General features: G+C 45.3%; 1 protein-coding gene and 1 long non-coding RNA gene across 3 annotated transcripts; both read left to right on the top strand.

Moving 5' to 3' along the window:
- Positions 1-4,708: 4,708 nt before the first annotated feature.
- Positions 4,709-9,149, top strand: NAA20 (N-alpha-acetyltransferase 20, NatB catalytic subunit). The gene is made up of 6 exons (XM_058810443.1): positions 4,709-4,850; positions 4,997-5,021; positions 5,110-5,200; positions 6,378-6,513; positions 7,388-7,533; positions 8,823-9,149. Exons 1-6 carry the CDS (start codon positions 4,798-4,800, stop codon positions 8,906-8,908), a joined length of 537 nt encoding a protein of 178 aa, XP_058666426.1. The 5' UTR covers positions 4,709-4,797; the 3' UTR covers positions 8,909-9,149.
- Positions 9,150-13,575: 4,426 nt separating this feature from the next.
- Positions 13,576-16,680, top strand: LOC131561515 (uncharacterized). 2 transcript variants are annotated; one of them, XR_009275075.1, is made up of 5 exons: positions 13,576-13,644; positions 14,266-14,329; positions 15,027-15,094; positions 15,557-15,674; positions 16,279-16,680. It is a non-coding gene; the product is annotated as an uncharacterized LOC131561515 (long non-coding RNA). The 2 variants fall into 2 exon arrangements; XR_009275074.1 differs by having other exon boundaries at positions 13,616-13,644; positions 15,276-15,674.
- Positions 16,681-18,036: the final 1,356 nt, after the last annotated feature.

Here is an 18,036-nt window from a genome sequence, read left to right on the forward strand (position 1 = left end):
ACGCGGCCACAGCAATGGCGGCGGCAGGAGCAGCGCTTGAGGGGACCGCGGGGAGTCGCGGAGCGGAGCGCGGCGGGAATGGGCGGGCTGGGATTGGTGGAGCCGGCAGGTGCTGCCTCGGGTTGTGATTGGCTGGCTGTCCGCCCGTGGGGCATAAATAGCGTGCGTGGCGGCGGCAATGGCGTCAGTTCGGCGGTGAAGCTGGGAGCGACGGGAGCTGCGGATGCGCGGTCCGAGCAGCGGCGCTGCGCCAGGACGGGACCCCCGCGGCGGCTGATCCGGGGAGCGCCGGTGAGCACGGACGCGACGCCTGCGGCCGTATCTGGGGCCGGCCGTGTCCAGTTCTTTCTGCCGCTCCCTGCGTGGCTCGGGTAGCCGGCGGCTGGTGTGGGGCCTGGAGTGGCGCGGTGGGGGGGCACCGCCTGCTGTCACTGGGGGCTGGGAAGTAGCCGCTTCGCGGTTTCTGGATTTAAAGTAATGTTCGGAATACGGGGAATAAAGCTTTCTTTTTGCATTTTTATTTATTTTTTTTTGTTTTCATTTGTAATAGTAATGATTTTTTTCTTTATTGTGATGTTTTATTATTGCTCGTTTTATTACTTTTGTTTGGCTTGTTTTCTTTACTAGATATCTCATGTTAATTCGGTGAGGGTTGTGGGACTGGGGCTGAAACACCAGTTGTGAGAGCAGTGGGGACATAAAACCCCAGGGTGTGGAATAATGATTTTGGCATGAGCCAGGCCCAAAACAATGTGGAGTGGTGGAAATGCTGAGGCTAGATAAATGCCATGGGAGGAAGGCATGGAGCTGCAGCACAGGGCCTGCAGGTTATGCCTGGGGGTTCCCAGCCCCTGCCCTGTGGTACCAACGAGGGGCTGAGGGTGTGGGGGCTCAGAGGGTTCTAGGGCCCAAGAACCAGCCCAAGAGTGCCTTTTGGGATGGGGGGGGGCAGGAGTCCAGTGGCTATTCCCAGCCCCTGGAGCTGCCTGAGGGGAGGTGAGGGGGCCTTTGTGCAGGTGCTGGGCTGAGAGCCAGGGTGAGGGGGAGGGTGAATGTTGAGCTTCAGGCCTCCAGTGTCCCCAGAGTTGGGATGCCACTTAGGGGTGGGTGGGTGGATGGGACAGCTTCTAGAGATATTGAAATTGAAATGATGGCAGTAACTGATTTGTGGCCTTATCAACAGCCCCAAGGTGCAGTGAGAAGCATGAGCAGCTTTTAGCTGCAGCCAGTAGGAAGCTGAGGAGCTGGAGCTGAGGCAGCAAAGCTGGAGGAGACAGAAATATTGGCAGGGTTTGGTGTAAAACCCCCGTGGGGCTGGGATAGGGATTGTGGAGCGGGGAGGTGAACTGCATGGTTGGAATTGAAATTTCTGTAGGGGCTGCGATCTGAGCTCAAACCACACAGAACTAGAGCTAAAACAAAGATCCTGCCTTGAGAAGCAGTTACTAGTGTTATATGGCACTGCTGTGAAGACGTTGAGCAGGAAGTGGAAGACAAGAGCTGGCAGTGAAATAAAGCTTGTGGGACTGGAGCTGAAATCACTGGGGCCAGGGTGGGGACTGCAGTGCTGCATCATCAATCACTGCTCAAAGGGATACTCACTGTAGGGATACTCACACAAAATGAAAAAGCTGGAAATAGAATGACAATTGCCAGAATGGGGTGAGAATGGTGATACTGAATGTGGAGGGCAAACCTCACAACTGCAGCCAAAGCCAAAACCATGTTGTCTCAACCTGAGACCAGCTTTGCCTGCCCGTGCTGGAAACAAGTGCAGCTGGAGGAAGAGAGCTGGCAATGAAATAAAGCTTGTGGGTCAACAGCTGAGATCACTGAGACTGGGAAAGGGGAACTGTGGGGTTGAGATTGAGACTGCATATGGGATGGAAGCTAATGGTCTGGCATGGAGACTGTATGATTTATGTGCTCAACTCACTGCAGGTCTGTGATATGGATGCTGGGTGTTGTGACTGAAAGTAGAAAAGGATGTGTGGAGTGGAAAGGTCACTGCAGCCTTGCGCTGGAAAGCCCCATCGATGCCATAACATTGCCTAGATCTGTAATGGCATATCTAGGGATGGAGCTGAAATCAGTGTGGGGCTGGGATTGTGGTTGAAAATGGATAAGAAGCTAAGACTGACAATGAGACTGTGAGCCCCGAGGGGAACATATGCAGGGGCTAGCACACTGACTGTAGTGTTCTTGCGCCGAAATCACTGTAGGCCTGTGGCATGGATGCAGGGGCTGGGTATTGCCACTAACAGTAGAACAGGATGTGTGGAGTGGGAAAAGGGGGCTGCAAGCTTGTGCCTGAAAACCCCGTCCATGGTAGAATATTGCCTGCACCTGTGATGGCACCTCTTGGGGCGCACTGTGGGGCTGGGAAGTGGACTGTGGGGCTGGCAATTTGAATGAGAATGGAAAAGGTGCTAGACCTGTGAACGGGGCTGTGGGCATCCAGGAGAACTTATGCAGGGTCTGGCACAGTGACTGGGGATTGTTGGGTGGGAGCTAAAACTCCTGCAGGGCTGGAATATTGATGGTGGAATGAGAATTTGAAATGGTTATCAATGGAGACGGTGAAGAATTTTTATCACATGTTTCTGATAGAAGTCATAATGATACCTAAATATTAATTTTATACTCTGTTCGAGATTTATCCATCAATGAGCCCAAATAAAACAAGACAGAAATCCTGTCGAGAATTTCCTAATTTTTTGAGGAAAGTCAGTTTTCAGATGACATACCATATTTATCAGATAGAATCACTAGTGTTACACACTGTTCTTGGTGACAGTGAATTCTGACAAAAGCTCAATAAAATGTACTTGAAAAGAAAATGCAGTAGTGTAATTAGAAAAATTTAGGGAACTCCCGAGAAAAACAATCTAAATAATTTCTTTCAACAGGAAATTTACATCATGGTGATAATTTTAAATTTAAATTTACCTTTCCTATTTTTTTCTTTTCAGGGAAAAGTTAGTGCGCCTAGCCTGTAAATGTGAAAAAAAATCAACTTTTAAGGCTGTTGCAGTTACTTGTTTATTTTGCATAATTAGCGGGAGTAATGGTGTAGCGAGGATTCACCTCCTCACATGAAAATATTAAAAGAATTTTGTTGACAAGTGTTGGGTTTACTGCCCCTTCTTTGTTTAAAATTAGGAAAAAAGTTAAATCTGTTACGTATAATTATCTTACAGTTGTCATGTACAGTAGCATTGCCCATATAGTCTAAAGGGCTGGACCATGTTCTAGTGTTTGAGGAAGTCAGTTGCACAGCTGAACCCACTCTGTTTGCGGGTGGCATTTTCTCTGAGGATTAGATCTATTGTGCATATTCATATACCCCTTAAAAAGCTCTCTCTTTCACCTCCATGAAAGTTCAGTATTTTCTGGGAATGTTGCCAAACCTGATCTCCTTTTATGAGCGGGTGACCTGCCTAGTACATGAGAGAAAGGCAGTGGATATGTGTACCCAGACTCGAGTAAAGCTGTTGACGTGCTTTCCCACAGAATTCTCCTGGAGAGGCTGCAGCCCATGGCTTGGACAGGGTGCAGTCTTGGCTGCATGGCCGGACCCAGGGAGTATTGGGGAGTGATGTTAAATCCAGTTGGCGAAGGGTCACAAATGGGATTCTCCAGGGCTCAGTTTTCGGGCCAGTCCTTTTTGATATCCTCATCATGTGGTCTGGACAGAGGAATCAAGTGCATCCTCAGTAAGTCACAGGAAGGACCAGTTTGTGTGTGAATTTTGATTCATGGGCAGAAGGCTCTGCAAAGCCTGGATCCATGGGCCAAGGCCAGCTGTGTGATGTCCAACAAGGCCAAGTACCAGGCCCTCCGCTTGTATGGCAACAACCTTGTGGAATGCTCCAGGTTTGGGCAAGAGTGGCTGGAAGGCTGCCCAGCAGGAGAGGACTTAGGGGTGCTGGTCGACAGGAGCTGTATATCAGCCCAGGTGTGCACAGGTGGGCAAGAAGGCCATTGGCACCTGTACCAGCCACAGTAGATGAATGCTTATGGGCGTACTGGACATCTTGTTTCTTTACTTTCTTGGGTGCCACTGGAGATGGTGTGCAACAGGTGAGTGTAGTCCACTACTGAGGACAGAATTTTTGTGGAAGAGGTCCGTGTTGGCTGGCATGATCTCCAGCCCTGTGTTACAAATCATGAAGAGTCATCTACTGCTGATGGCAGCAGCATCCCAGTTAAATCGATGTTCCAGTGTGTGTGCGACCTCCTCCGGCCGCATCTTTACAGAGGAAGAATTATTTTTTCTGTGTACGGTGGTCTCGCATCCTGCGGTCACGCCGTGTTACGTTAGCCTGTCAGCGCTCGGGGTGGAGCTACAGAAGCTCTGAGCACTCCGGCTACTGCAGCCCCGCTGGGCCCCGCCCCAGCGTGCCCCATGCCACCACGGGCCGGCTCAGCCGCGCCATCCGCTCGCCCGCCCGCTGCTGTCGGTCAGGGATCCCGCGGCCGCCCCCTGCGCAGCCCTGTCCCTCCTCAGCGCGGCCCGCGGCGGCAGCTCTGAGGCGCCGGCCGGGCCGGGGCGGTTCTGCGGGCGGGGCGGGGCGGTTCTGCGGGCGGGCCGGGGCGGGGCGGCCTGCGGGCGGGGCGGGGCCGCCTGGAGGCGGGGCAAGGCTTCCTGGGGGCGGGGCAAGGCTTCCTGGGGGCGGGGCGGGGGCGCCCTGTCTGCCGCCTTTCCGTGGCGAGAGTGGCCCTTGGGCGCGCGAGCGTTTCCGGGGCAGCGTCGTCATCGTCACGCTGAGCGTTAGCGTCGCGATCACCGTCATTATGACAACGCTCCGCGCCTTCACCTGCGACGACCTCTTCCGATTCAACAACATGTGAGCGCCGGCCGCCCCCTCTTCCTGCCCCCGAGCCCCTGCGCGCTTCCCCACCCCGCGGGGTCCCCGCGGCGCCCCGCCCGCCGGCCGGGCGGGCGGGCCCAGGCCCGGGCCCGTACTGAGCGCTGCACTCTCTTCCTCCACAGCAATCTGGACCCGCTGACCGAGACCGTATCCTTCCCGCCGGGGCAGGGGCGCGGGGTCGGGCGCGGGCGGCGCAGCTTTGGCGGCCGCAGTTCCTCCTTAACCAAGCGCCCAGTATGGGATTCCCTTCTACTTGCAGTACCTCGCCCACTGGCCCGAGTATTTCATCGTCGCCGAGGCGCCCGGCGGGGAGCTGATGGGTTACAGTGAGTGCCGGGTGTCCCGGCGGTAACGTCTCCCTTCGTTGCCTCTTTCGGGGATTATAACGCGGGAGCTTTTCTTACTCTTCGCGTTGACCAAATGTCCAACATAGAAGAGGAGCCTTGCGTTGCATCTTCCCGTGTCTTAAATGTCTTAGGGTATTATGCAGGACTCATGGCCATAGCTTCCAGTTTGATATTCCTAGCGCAGCGAGGAGCCTTGGCTGTGGTAACATCCACCCGTATTTGGCGAACGGGTATTTCTGTAATCTGGAAGATTAAGTCCCTACCCGCAGTCAGTAAAAGTGCTGGGCTTGCGTTTTGCATTGCCCTGTAAAGGAAGGCTCTGGGCCTGGATGTTATTTGCTAATTTGCTGTGGAATATTTGTGTTTTTCAGAAATCATGCCAAAGAGAACTGCCAGGAGACGGGGTGGGGCAGAGAAATGGTTTTTGCAGGGACCCAAGAACTAAAAGTATTTGACATACTAAAGCAGAAAGTATGTGTGCTGTATAGAATGTTTCTCTGTATCCTCCACACTTGTTGCTTATTAGCAGTGACTGCAATATCTATTAAAAGCACAGGGTGGAAATGTGAATGTTCATTAATAAACTAACATTGGATTGAAAGGAGAGAAACTAGAAAAAAGCCCCCCAAAACGCCATCCCCACCTCCACTTTTTTTTTTTCTTTTTTTTTTTCCTTCAACACATTGTGTTTGCAGGGCCTTAGCTTTCTATTGCCAGACTGGCAAAGCTTCCCAAGCTCTATTCCCTCATAATCTCCAAAAGTCTCAAATAGTTGCTGGGATGGTAGTTTTCGGTTTCTAGCCCTCTGTTCCTCCTTTATTTTAGTCAGATTTTAAATTTTGGTTCAGTGAGACTTATGAGAATTGCTTAAAAATTGCATTTAGAAGTCATCTCAAGCAAGGAATTTGCAAACTTGTTTGGTGGTTTTTTACACTAGTCAAGAAACTGCTGTAATATTTGAGTAAAATGACATTTTTAGTGGCTGCTGAATATAGAGTAAAAAGGTAGACATCCCCGTTTTAGCCTTTACCACAACCATTGTATCATGTTAATAATAACCATTTATCCATGGCTTATTCCTCTTGTGAAGTTGTCTGGCTGCAGGCAGTGCACTATTCCAAAGGTGCCGCTGCGCTGATGCTCTGTGTGTTCACAGTCATGGGCAAAGCCGAAGGCTCTGTGGCCAGGGAAGAATGGCACGGACACGTTACTGCTCTCTCTGTTGCACCAGAATTTCGACGGCTGGGTTTGGCTGCTAAATTGATGGAGCTTCTGGAAGAAATTTCAGAAAAGTGAGTAGTATGGCTATCTTTAAATTTATCTTTTAAAGTAACATTTAAAAGTAGTATTTCTACAGAAATCTGTCTCTGTTTTACCTGGCAGAATTTGGCTTTAGCTGTTGTTCTGATTTTCTGAAATACCTCATAGTTGGAGAAAAAGAGTTGTTTAGCAGTTTAAAATCCTTTCCTTGACAGAAAAGGAGCTTTGTGAAACATCAGCACTGTTTCCTGTAGGGCCTCCAACATACTTGGTCAGTAACTGTGGGCTTTGTGCAATGCCCTCAGGCACAGTCCTGAACAAATTTTGTACTCCAGAGAGTATCTTAGTTTTCTTGCCATCCCCTGCTTGGTTACTTGTACCTTAGAAGATTTAATTTGGTGTCAGATGAACCCACTGGGAAATGTCCTTAACTGATTCTAGTAGGGCAACCCCACTATGGTTGATAAGACTGGAAAGTAGTATGATGCTTTGAAAACTTTGCCTTGTGGCATTAAGAGTCTATCATCTCCTGTTAGGCGACTGAATTTTGTGACTGATTCCACTTCTCCTAATCCAGGCAATGCAAAATGTGGATACTTTTAAAATTGGATTTAGGCCTGTGGGGGCATTTAACTCATCTTGTTCTTTCTGATCAAATTTTTGAACCCACTGACTGGTGAAAAATGGCCACGTGATAAAAATAAAATTAAACCCTTGTCTATGATTGAATTTTCCCTTGGTAAATGAATGTATCTGTTATTACATTGGGAAAGATGTTTAATTAGTATACTACATTGGACTTGCTTGTGTTGCATTACAACTTATGTGTTGTTATTTAGAAGTACATTTACCTGCTATTCCTTAATGTGGTTTTGTTTGTCTGTTTCTTTTCCTCCCCTGCTAAAGAAAGGGTGGATTTTTTGTCGATCTCTTTGTGAGAGTATCAAATCAGGTTGCTGTAAATATGTATAAGCAACTAGGCTACAGTGTGTACCGAACAGTTTTAGAGTACTACTCAGCTAGCAGTGGGGAGCCAGATGAAGATGCTTATGGTAAGTTCTTATTCGGTCTTGAATGGAACTATTCTCATGTTGAAAGTTGCTGGGATTGTTTGTAAAACTGTTTTTTTTTTTTTTTTAATACGAAACACATTAAAAACATGAAACAATTTGAAACAATTATATGAAACAATTTGAGATAGTTGCTGATTAATGGGATTTTTGTATTTTTGCAACTTTTCCTAATTAAGATTATATCAGTTACAAAACTTAATCTTGCCACTTACACATTTTGTAACATCTCTGGCAAAATCAACCACAGAACAAGAATAACTGAGAAGGAATGTCAGTGCTTTCTTCCTTTCATCCCATAACAGGGACTTGAAACTTTGTTTTTCTCAGATGTCTATGTATAAATTAACAATTGTCAGCGTTCAGCAATGGCAAAGAATTGGGTAGCATTTTCAATTTAAAAGGGAAGGAACATTGAAATTCAAGTATGTTAATGTTAATTATGTTAACAGTGAACTACCAAGTGCTTTCTCTTTCTTGGTCCTTTTTAAAATTATCCTCCCAAAGGGTTACATGGCCAGGCTGTGTATCGTTTCTGTTCTTGCACTGTTTATTTGATACGTAGGAGCGCTGTGAAATACAAGGGCTCACACAGGCACCTGCCATTGCCGCATGTGACTTAAGTCATGTATTTATCTCTTTAGCTTGTCATTTCCTTTCCATTTGGCTGAGTTTCATGCAGTATTTTATATCAATTGATATTATTGCCATTGAGCAATATTAAGGACAGCAGTGTGTCCCGAGGAGAGCAACGAAGATGGTGAGAGGTCTCAAGAACAAGATTTAGGAGGAGCAGCTTCTATCCATGAGTTTGTGCCCCTTGGAGAAGAGAAAGCTGATGCAAGCCCTTGTCACAGTCTGTAACTTCTGAGGACAGCAGAGAGGGGTGCTGATCTCCTCCCTCCAGTGACCAGTGACAGGACATGAGGAGATGGAGCACAGCTGTGTCAGGGCATGTTCAGAGTGCGCGTTAGAGGGCTCTTCACCCAGAGGGTGGTTGGTAACTGCCGTGGTCTCTCCAGGGAAAGGGTCATGACACCAAGCTTATCAGAGTTCAAGGAATATCTGCACAATGCTCCTAATCATACAGTATAATTTTAGGTAGTACTGTGTGGAGCAGGGAGTTGCACCCTTATGGGTCCTTTCAAACTTGAGGTAGTCTTATAATTCTAGGAAATTTTCTTGATTAAAAATTATTTTAATGGAGAATTCACCTAATATGGCTTTGTACAATGAATTACTATAATGGAATTTTTTTCCTGTTGCTATAGATATGAGAAAAGCTCTTTCCAGAGATACAGAGAAGAAATCAGTTATACCTCTGCCTCATCCTGTAAGACCAGAAGACATCGAATAACTTTAAGCTGCAGTTCTCATGCAATGTACCAAGGGTCAGGTTCCATCTCCTATAACCCGCAACAACTTATGCGTAAGAAGTTTTAGGCCAAATGTTTTTCCCATAAAATACATAAAAGCAACGTTGAGAAGCTGACTAACATTGCTTCTATTGGTAATGCCTGTATACTGCCACACTTACTCTATTTTTCCTTTCACATGTTGGAGATTGGGAGACTATTAAAATGGAATTACTTCCTGTATGGTCTTTTCTGGGTTTTCTTGCTGAAGCTAAAATTTATTTCTGTTTTAGGAAGCATCTCATTGTATAGTCTGTGATTTAACAGTTCCCATGCCAAGTTAATTGTGGTGGAAGAAGGAAAATGAAGCCAGGACATTCAACTAGGATGCCCCAAACCCTTGGCAATCACAGGTTGCCAAAAAAAAACCACCCTGGGTTACAAAAATACTGGAAACTCAGGTACAAAAATACCAAATCCCCAGCCTACAAAAATACCAAAAACCCCCCCTGCAAAAAAATAGGTTCCAAAATACAACCCTAGGTGTATTTTTGTTCAAAACCCTAGTTTTGAGCCCTAGTTTGAAAGTAATAGAAAACCAAATTTCAAAAATACTAAAGAAAACCAGGTTTCAAAATCACAGATTTAAAATACCAGAATTTTAACCTAACCCAAGTTCCAAAATACAAAAGCAACCCAATTTCAAAATACCAGAATAGCAAGTTCAGAAATATCAAAGTAACACAGTTTCAAAACTAGAATACCAAGTTCCAAAGCACCAAAATAATTCCATTTCAAAATACCAGAATATCAAGTTCCAAAATATCAAAATTATCTCATTTCAAAATATCAAACTGCAAAATACCAGTTTTTGGATCTCTTATGTGGTCAGGATTCCCAAACCCAAAAAATGCAATATTCTCAAAATGGTATTTGTGCTACCAATATGGATATCTTCTTGTCTGAAAAGCTTTCCTCTGGTCACCATCAATACATGTATTTATTCTAATTGCACAGCCATATGCAATAAGAATTTTACTTTGAAAGCAAACACTTGTAGTAGCTGTCTGCTTAGTTTGTGTCTGTGAGAACTGGCATTTGGGCCAGAGAACTGTGGTCAGGATCAAAGGATGGAGTGAATGTTTTCCCTGCAGATGCACAGCAAAAGACTGTGCAGCAGGCAAAGGGAGCATTTATGTATTTGACTGAAATTCAGGGCACAGCACCGTGGGGGTGCTCAGGTTCATCAGGATTAGCCATAAACAACATAGCCAAACCCATGACTCCTCAAGGAACTTGTCAAATGCTTCGACAGAAACACAGGTTAGTAATGATTACGGAAGAAAAATTACCCGTAATCACTTACGATCCATGGAGAATTTCCTCAGTAATTACAAAGCTAGGACGTACGGAATTTTGGAGGCAGAATGCACAATTTTGGCCACGGGCATCAGGATGAGAAGGCCAGTTCTTTTCTACGTAAAGGAAAGCCCAGCACCCTGGTGTTTCAGGGGCAGACAAGGGGCTGTGTAAGGAAGGGAACGACAGCCGGGGCTTTTCTCCACCTCAGGCCCCCCACTCAGGGGTGCGGCAGCCCCAGGTGTGACCAGTGAGGTTGAGGAGGGAGCAGCTCTTGCCAGACGCTGCTTTCAGAGGGTTACACGGGCACACCTGCACAGGGAGCTGAGAGGGGGCAGCACAGGTATCCCAAGAGTCCCTCCAGGATCAGTGGTTACAGGATCCATCATTTCCTGTCGGGAAGGGAAAAGGAATCTTGCGATTTCAATGGGGACCAAGAGAGGAATCTTTGGTGCATGTCCCTGCCCTTGATGGCATGCCATGCCTTTTGATGGCTTTGACTTAGGAAAAATTTGTTTGTTTTTTTTTTAAAGTACCCATGCAAAGTCCCTCATATCTTCCCCTCCAGGTTTTGTCTTCCTCCTCGACTTTTTCTCCTGCTTTTGCAACATCTGCGAGCTTAGTTTTGGCATCTTTTGGTCCTTTGCAATACAGCTCATTTTCTCACAGCCTACTTTTTTGGACTTTGTAAAAATTTGGTTGGTTTTTTGTTTGTTTTTTGGTGGTTTTTTTTGGTTTGTTTGTTTTTGTTTTTTTTTTTTGTTTTTGTTTTGTTTTTTTTTTTTTTTAAGTATTCATGCCATGTCCCTCATATCTTCCCCTCCAAGTTTTTTCTTCCTCCTTGACTTTTTCTCCTACTTTTGCAACATCTTTGAGCTTTATTTTGGCATGTTTTGGTTTTTTGCAATGCAGCCCATTTCCTCACGGGCTATTCCTTTAGACTTTGTGAAAATTTTTTTTTTTGTTTTTTTTGGTTTTTTTAATCCATGCCATGTCCCTTATATCTAGCCCTCCAAGATTTGTCTTCCTCCTTGACTTTTCCCCCTGCTTATGCAACATCTGTGAGCTTAGTTTTCACATGTTTTGTTCCTTTGCAATGCAGCTCATTTTATCACAGCCTATTTTTGGAAGACACTGAAACTCCTCATTTTCTGGTTTTTTTTTTTAGGTTTTTTTCAATTGCATTTCATTTGGTCCTATCTCCTTTCCAGAGTGTTTGTAAGCCTTTCTTTTTGGGTTCGCAAGATTCTTTTTCCCTTCCCAAAAGGAAATTTCAGGCAGAGCTGAAGAACCGATTGTAACCGAAAATAACCGAGTTTATCGAAGAGCCAAGTGTAGCCGAAAACTGCCGAGGTTACACCAAGAGCCGATGATAGCCGACTGTATCCGACATTGGCCGCGTTTAGACAAAGAACCCAATATGACCGTGTTGAGCCGAACCGTACCGATTTCAGCCGAAGAGCCGAAAAAGCCGAATGCAGATGAAAAGCCGAAATGAAAGGAGTTTATACTAAGAGCCGAACCAAGCCGAATTCAGCCGAGTTTAATTAAACAGAAGCGAACGCCGCCGCCGTGCTTTTCCTGCAGCGCGCCGGGGCAGACGACATGGGGCTCTGTACAAAGAAAGTATAAATTATAAACTATATGTAAGAAGGAATAAAAGCTTTATGTCACGTGCCAGAGTAGAAAATTTCAAGCTCCCAGGGAATAAATAGTTTTCTTTCAATCATTATAGTTTTGGAGGGTTTTTTACTCCCAAGTAACCTGAAAGTTACTACTGCTGCTTTTTTATTCTAAAGCTAGAAAACAAAAGGAAGATTAGAAATACAGGGAAAGAAAGAAAGGAAAGGAAAGTGAAAGGTACGTGAAAAAGGAAAAGGGTGAGAGTGTAAAAGGAAACGTGAGAGTGCAAAAGCGGGTGAAAAGCAGAGTAAAAAAAAAAGAAAAAAGAGTTGGAGTGAAAAAGGAAGGACATTCGGGAGGAGCGGTGCTGCCTCAGGTCCTTCTCCGCCCAGTAGCGAAGGATCCGTTTGATGCCCTGGCGGGACTGCAGCTCCCGGTGGCGGGGGACGGAGCGGCGACTGTAAGCCCGAAACTACAACTCCCGGCAGGCCGTGCTGCCGGCGCGGCGTGTGACGCAACGGCCGACGCGGCACATGAGTGGCTGGCGGGCCCAGGCGGCCGCGCGGGGTCGTGCGCCGGGGGAGCGGGCTGTGCGCGGGCAGCTGCCGGCGCCTCTCCCGTGCGGAGCCGCGGCAGCGACGCTGGAGGGGCGAAGCCTCCGTCCGGCCGCCCGCACGGAGCTGAGCAGCGCGGAAGGGGCGTCCGCCCGGTTCCTCGGCCTCACTCAGCGGTGCCGGGGGCGGGGGCTCAGCTCGGGCAGAGCGGGAGCGCTGCCGCACGCCGATGGCGGAGGGCGAGGCGGTGCTTTGCTGCCGCGGGCCGGGAGCTGCAGGAGCCGCCGCGGGCGAGCGGCGCCGGGCGCTCCCGCGGTCCCGGTGGGGCGGCCGCCCTCGGGCTGGCGGAGGCGCCGGAGGAGCCCCCGAGCCGCAGCCGTCTCCCTCGGGCTGCTGCCGGTGCTGCGGGCGGAGGCGGCTCCGCCGCGTGTCGGGCGTTGCGAGCAGGGAGCGCTGCGACATCGGCGGTGTGACGGGGCTGCTGCCCGCGTTAGTGCTCGTGGCTCTTTCCGCCACGGAAACGGACGGAGCGGCGCTGAGCGGTAAAGCCCGAGATGGCCGGGAGAATGCCCAGCGCGGGGAGCCGGCGGGCTGTATCCTTCGGATGGCCCAGGTGCGAGCTGCAAACTCATCCCCGCTTCCGCCCCTGCCCTCCCGAGCCCCAGGGAAAATGCTTTCCAGCATTGTCGAGCTTCTGAAAGACAAAACCTGTGATTTGACACTAGCATCCAGAGAAGGTTTCTGTCTAGATTAGCAAATGCCTAAATTGTTCTTGGTTACATCCCATGACCGGTTTTAGGCAGTGACTTTATACTGCTTTTAGGATTTTCTTGTACAATGGTGAGAAAATAGGCAGGTCTGATACTGGTTTCACTATTTTTCTACTTCACGTTCCATGAGATTCTTTCATCCAAGCACGTGTTTTAAAATTCTACTGTAGGCGTTTATGGTTCACTTTTTTTTCTTTGCAGCACCCGTGACTTCTTTTTTTTCTCTAAATCGGCAGTAAACATAGCTGAGTTAAATTCCCTGGGTCTTATTCTTTTTTAGCTGAATTGTTTTTATTAAAAATCCTATTTGAATATGCAGAAAAAGTGGGTATGTCCTGTAATATATCGTAGCTTTTCTTGTTTACAGGGTACTCAGAAAATATGTCTCCCTTAGAGTCCCACAGAAAGGTTCTCAGTGCCATCTCTACCAAGGTATGTATTTACAAGTAAGTGATCCCTTTAGATATTTGCCTGTGAATTACCTTTTCCTGTAATTCAGAGCTTGCCTTCTGTGGGTTTTATGATAAACCTGTAAAACATGTAAAAATGGTTTTGCAAATCTGAATCGTTGAAGGCAGCAATAAGTGGATTTAAAGCCTGTTCTTGACCAGACAAAGGGGAAAAGTGTGACTTTGATGCTGAACTTGTCATTTTTCATTTGACTTGCCTTGAATGATTTAGGAAGAGAGAGAACTAGAAAAAGAGAGAAATAGAATTGATTATTGAGCACTCCTCAAATGCTCATCGTGATTCAGTGTAGAGCCGAAGTGAAGGGTAATGGAACAGAGTTCTGTGCTTTAGAAGGAAGTAAATTTAAACCTGACCTCCACACAGAGTCTCACTAACTTCTGTTGTTTTAAAATACAAAATACGTTTAGGAAGTGTTGGAAGTTAGTATCTGGGGAAAGAAATGGCAGTTCCACAGAACATTCCATTGAACAGAGGCTCTGGGAACGATTCATGTTGTAACTGCTGTCACTGCAATCAGTTGGTGGTTCAGCCTTGAAATGTGCACTTGCCCTTCTATAAAGCACTGTTTTGTTTGCCTTTCAGTGCTATGAGTCTTGATAAATTGGAGAAGAGCCCAAGAGAAATTCATCATCCTGAGATACAAAAGGTAGGAAGTGACTTTTTTTGGGTTGGTTCTTTTTCTTTATTATTTTCTAGAAATAAAAGTAATTAAGTATAGATACTACTGGTTTGTTTCTTCCAGTAGCAGATGATAATAATAGTAGTAGTAATAGTAAAAATAATAATAGAAATAATAATAATAGTAATGTAATACTACTTAAACTGTCTTTATCCATTGAACTGGCCATTTCAAATCAAAACTTCTAAACACAAATCAAACCATCATCCTCGTAGAATCTTTCACAGCAGTGGGCTAAAGATCCTGGTTTTGTTGAGAGGATTTATTGGTTCTGGAAGAGCAAGAAGGAAGTACAAGCCTAACTACTTCTAGCTCACAGACCCGTCCGGTGAATACTGCTTTGTGTTTTGGTGGGCTTGTGATGACTTTGAAATCAATTGCTCATTCCAGTAAAAAAAATTAATGTTTTTTTGAACGTGACAGCAGAAATAACTTTAAGCACCAACTTAATAATAACAGATCGCCAATTTAAGTTCATAATTTTATGCTATACTATCAAAGTTTAAAGGTAAATTTTTACGTATTAGGAGATGGTATAAAGTGTATGTTCTAACGTGGGGGATGTATGCAAAGATACATACATACCTGAAAGTCCTTAGAGGAAACAAATTTTTACGTCTGCTGTTTGACTGTTTATCATATAATATTTGGTTTTATTTCCCAGGGATCAGTGAATTTTAATTTTGGAGTCCTCTATGCTAAGGATGGTCAACCTACAGATGTTCAGTAATGGTGAGTTTTTCACATTCTCCTTAATTGTTTTGTTCATCTGCATTTAAAAAAAAAAACCAAGAGTAAAAAAAAAAAGCACATGTTTATTATTTTTTACCCTGTTATGTCTGTTTCCTCAGTATTTGCTGGAGCTCTGCTTACCAAAGCTTTTATATCTATTGTATTTTTGTTATTTTGCAAGATTTTACGGCTTTGCAAAATATTGCGCATTTCACTCTTTGGAACCTCTCGGATGGTTCTTTGGTGCAGCACCACCTCATGGGACACTTGGCCGCTGCCCTGAAGGGGATGGTCGCTAGAATTGTAAATTCTGGAGAGTTTGTAAGTCTTCTGTCCCCAGGGAGGTACCATGCTTTGTTTACTTTTGTTCTGTTTGTTAGGTGCTGCTTCTCATTGGAAGTATGAATTTCAAACTACCCTGTTCTTTTTTTAACTGTTTTCCTGGTTCTCTCCCTACGGCAGGGAAAGACTCTCATCTCCTTGTCGTCGGGCTCGGTGCTGTCCAAGAAGATACAGAGACTAAAAAAATCCTAAGAAGCAAAATACGACTGCAGGGAAAAGAAGCTGGAGAGAACAAAAGGTGATATTGTTATCCTTACCCTGTATTAGAAACATCCGCTGTGCTTTGATGCTGGCAGCTGCCAGGGGCTTGTTAGCTCTTTGTAGGCAGGTGTAGGTGTTCACTTGTAGGTTTTTTCTCTGGACAAGTCAATTCAAACTTTGCTAAGCTTATATTTGCAGATTACTCTCTAGCACAGTCTAGCATGACTTTTTTGAATGTTGTAAAAATACCATGTTACTTGGAAATTGCTAATGATGAGAAGCTTTAGGGAAAAAACAGATTTCAGGGTTGGGAGATGTGAGAAGAATTTTGTGGGGATGTTAGACTGAAATAAAGCACACTTGAAGCTGGACTGGCATGCTGGCAGATCCCCTATTAAACAGTAGTGCTGAGATTAGCCTGGGGGTTGCCCATTGTTTCTGTAGAAATCAATATTTCCTGGTCTTCAGAAATAAGCTGCTTTGAAAAGCTTTGAAAAGCTGGAAGGTGCAGTATACTGACAATCCCCGTGTTTTGGAATAAAAGTAGATTTCAGAAGGGTCCTAGGCTTTTGTCTTTTCCTAGAAGTCGATGTAATCCTATTGAGGAGTTTTTAATTCTGTGTTGCCATCTCATCCATCAGAGCCCTGTTGTACTAATCATCATACAGATACAAAACAGAAAATCAGACCCTGTCCCAACCACTTAGAGCCCAGAACACGATTTCCTCAGGCTGCCATTTGTGTGCCATCGGTACTCACCACGGATGGGAGCTGGGGATTGTTGGAGCTGTTGGGAACAAACCGCTTCTCGTCACACAGAAATGGAATTGGGACGACGCCTCGGCCAGCCCCTCTCTGCCATCGTCTCCTGAATATGCAGCAGAGCAGTTCCAGTCCATCCGGGCACGTGTAATCCAGTTCCTGATGATCTGAGCGCACGGAGCAGCGCTCAGCTGCTGTGGGGGGCTCAGGGAGGGCAGAGTGTGCATTGTCATCTTCCTGAACCTACAGACGAATCCAAGTGAGAAGCCACAGCGTGGAAATCGGTCGCATATATGCTAAATAAAACTTGCAGGTTTGTTTTAAGAATTGTTTCTGCTTGTTCTTTGTTGTGCTTCTGTGCTTAGAAAACCTCCCTTTAAAATCAGTTCAGTCCATCAGTTGAACCTTTGTTTGCAGACCCTCAGTGAGCAGAATTTGTTGCAGACTCAGTGCACACTGTGCTGGCCTCCTGGGAGTGTGAGGAGCTCATGTGTGCTACTTTTTGCTTTAGGACACTCTGAGGTATTTATTCCTTTTGGGATGAGAATTCCCAAGAGAGGTAGTTGTAAGGTATGACATTGGGAAAAAGCCTGTGTTGTTGGAATGTTGTTGTTGTCAAAAGTTAATTTTTCCTTCTTTCTTAGTCAGTAGTTAGCTTTTTGCTTAATTTTTGTAGTATCAATATTTTCTTGTTTTAAAAACTGCTTCAAAATAACTTCAGTGGTCGCCCACCAGTACCTTGTTCAGATTTGCCTATTTGCTTGTAGCTAAAATGTTCACATCTTGTTTATCATTCTATTTAAGAAACTGCTGCCCAGCCAACTAATAACTGAATATCCATCTGTCTAGGACACGGGGAGAGGATTTAGGTAATGTCTTTGTTTCCAGAAAAAAGTTCCAGTGTAGTTTTTTCTAAATAGAGGAGAAGGGGGTGAAGACTCAGGGCTCGGATGCCTTTGGGGCACCCCAAGGTCCCCAGGAGAGGGAGCCCCACTGCGGTGCAGGAGCAGGTGTGTTCTCATCTAATATTGAACAAATTATAAATATAAATATGAAAGTTATAAACATGAAAATATTTTTAAAATATTTAAATAAAGCAGGTTTTCTTTATTGGTCAATAGGAAGGGTTTTGATTGTAAAAATTATAAATACAAATAATATAAAGGTAGAAATCTAAGTTTAGAAATATATAATAAATACATACAGATAAATATAGAAATTAAAAATATAAGAAAAAATTAGTTGTAGCAGTAGATATACATAATTTAAATAATAATTTAAATCTATTTTAAAATTTTATATATATATCATTATTAATGTAATACATCCAAAGAAACGATAAATAAAATATGAATGTATAATTATACAAAGTATAAATAAAAAATATTTCAATATCCTTTAAAAGAAGGGTTTTTTTTATTTATTTGGTTAGAGACAGGGTTTTTATTTGGAATAATGGAAGTATTATAGAAGTATAAAACTAAAGATAGAAATATACAGTCAATATAGAAAGATATTTGTAAAAACACGAGCGAACGACGCCTCCTTCGGCCGAATGGAACGAGCTCAGCCGAACCAAGGCGAGACCGGCGGAACCTGACGGCCTCGAGCGAACCGAGGCCAGGCTTGCGAGGCTG

The sequence above is a fragment of the Ammospiza caudacuta genome, chromosome 9 (assembly GCF_027887145.1).
Source record: "Ammospiza caudacuta isolate bAmmCau1 chromosome 9, bAmmCau1.pri, whole genome shotgun sequence".
Taxonomy (NCBI): domain Eukaryota; kingdom Metazoa; phylum Chordata; class Aves; order Passeriformes; family Passerellidae; genus Ammospiza; species Ammospiza caudacuta.

Bases quoted from the DNA above. Each gene is read 5' to 3' on its own strand.
- NAA20 (XM_058810443.1), top strand. From the start codon at position 4,798: ATGACAACGCTCCGCGCCTTCACCTGCGACGACCTCTTCCGATTCAAC. The intron at 5,022-5,109 runs GTATCCTTCCCG...CCAAGCGCCCAG, and splicing joins TGGACCCGCTGACCGAGACC to TATGGGATTCCCTTCTACTT. The intron at 7,534-8,822 runs GTAAGTTCTTAT...CTGTTGCTATAG, and splicing joins GCCAGATGAAGATGCTTATG to ATATGAGAAAAGCTCTTTCC.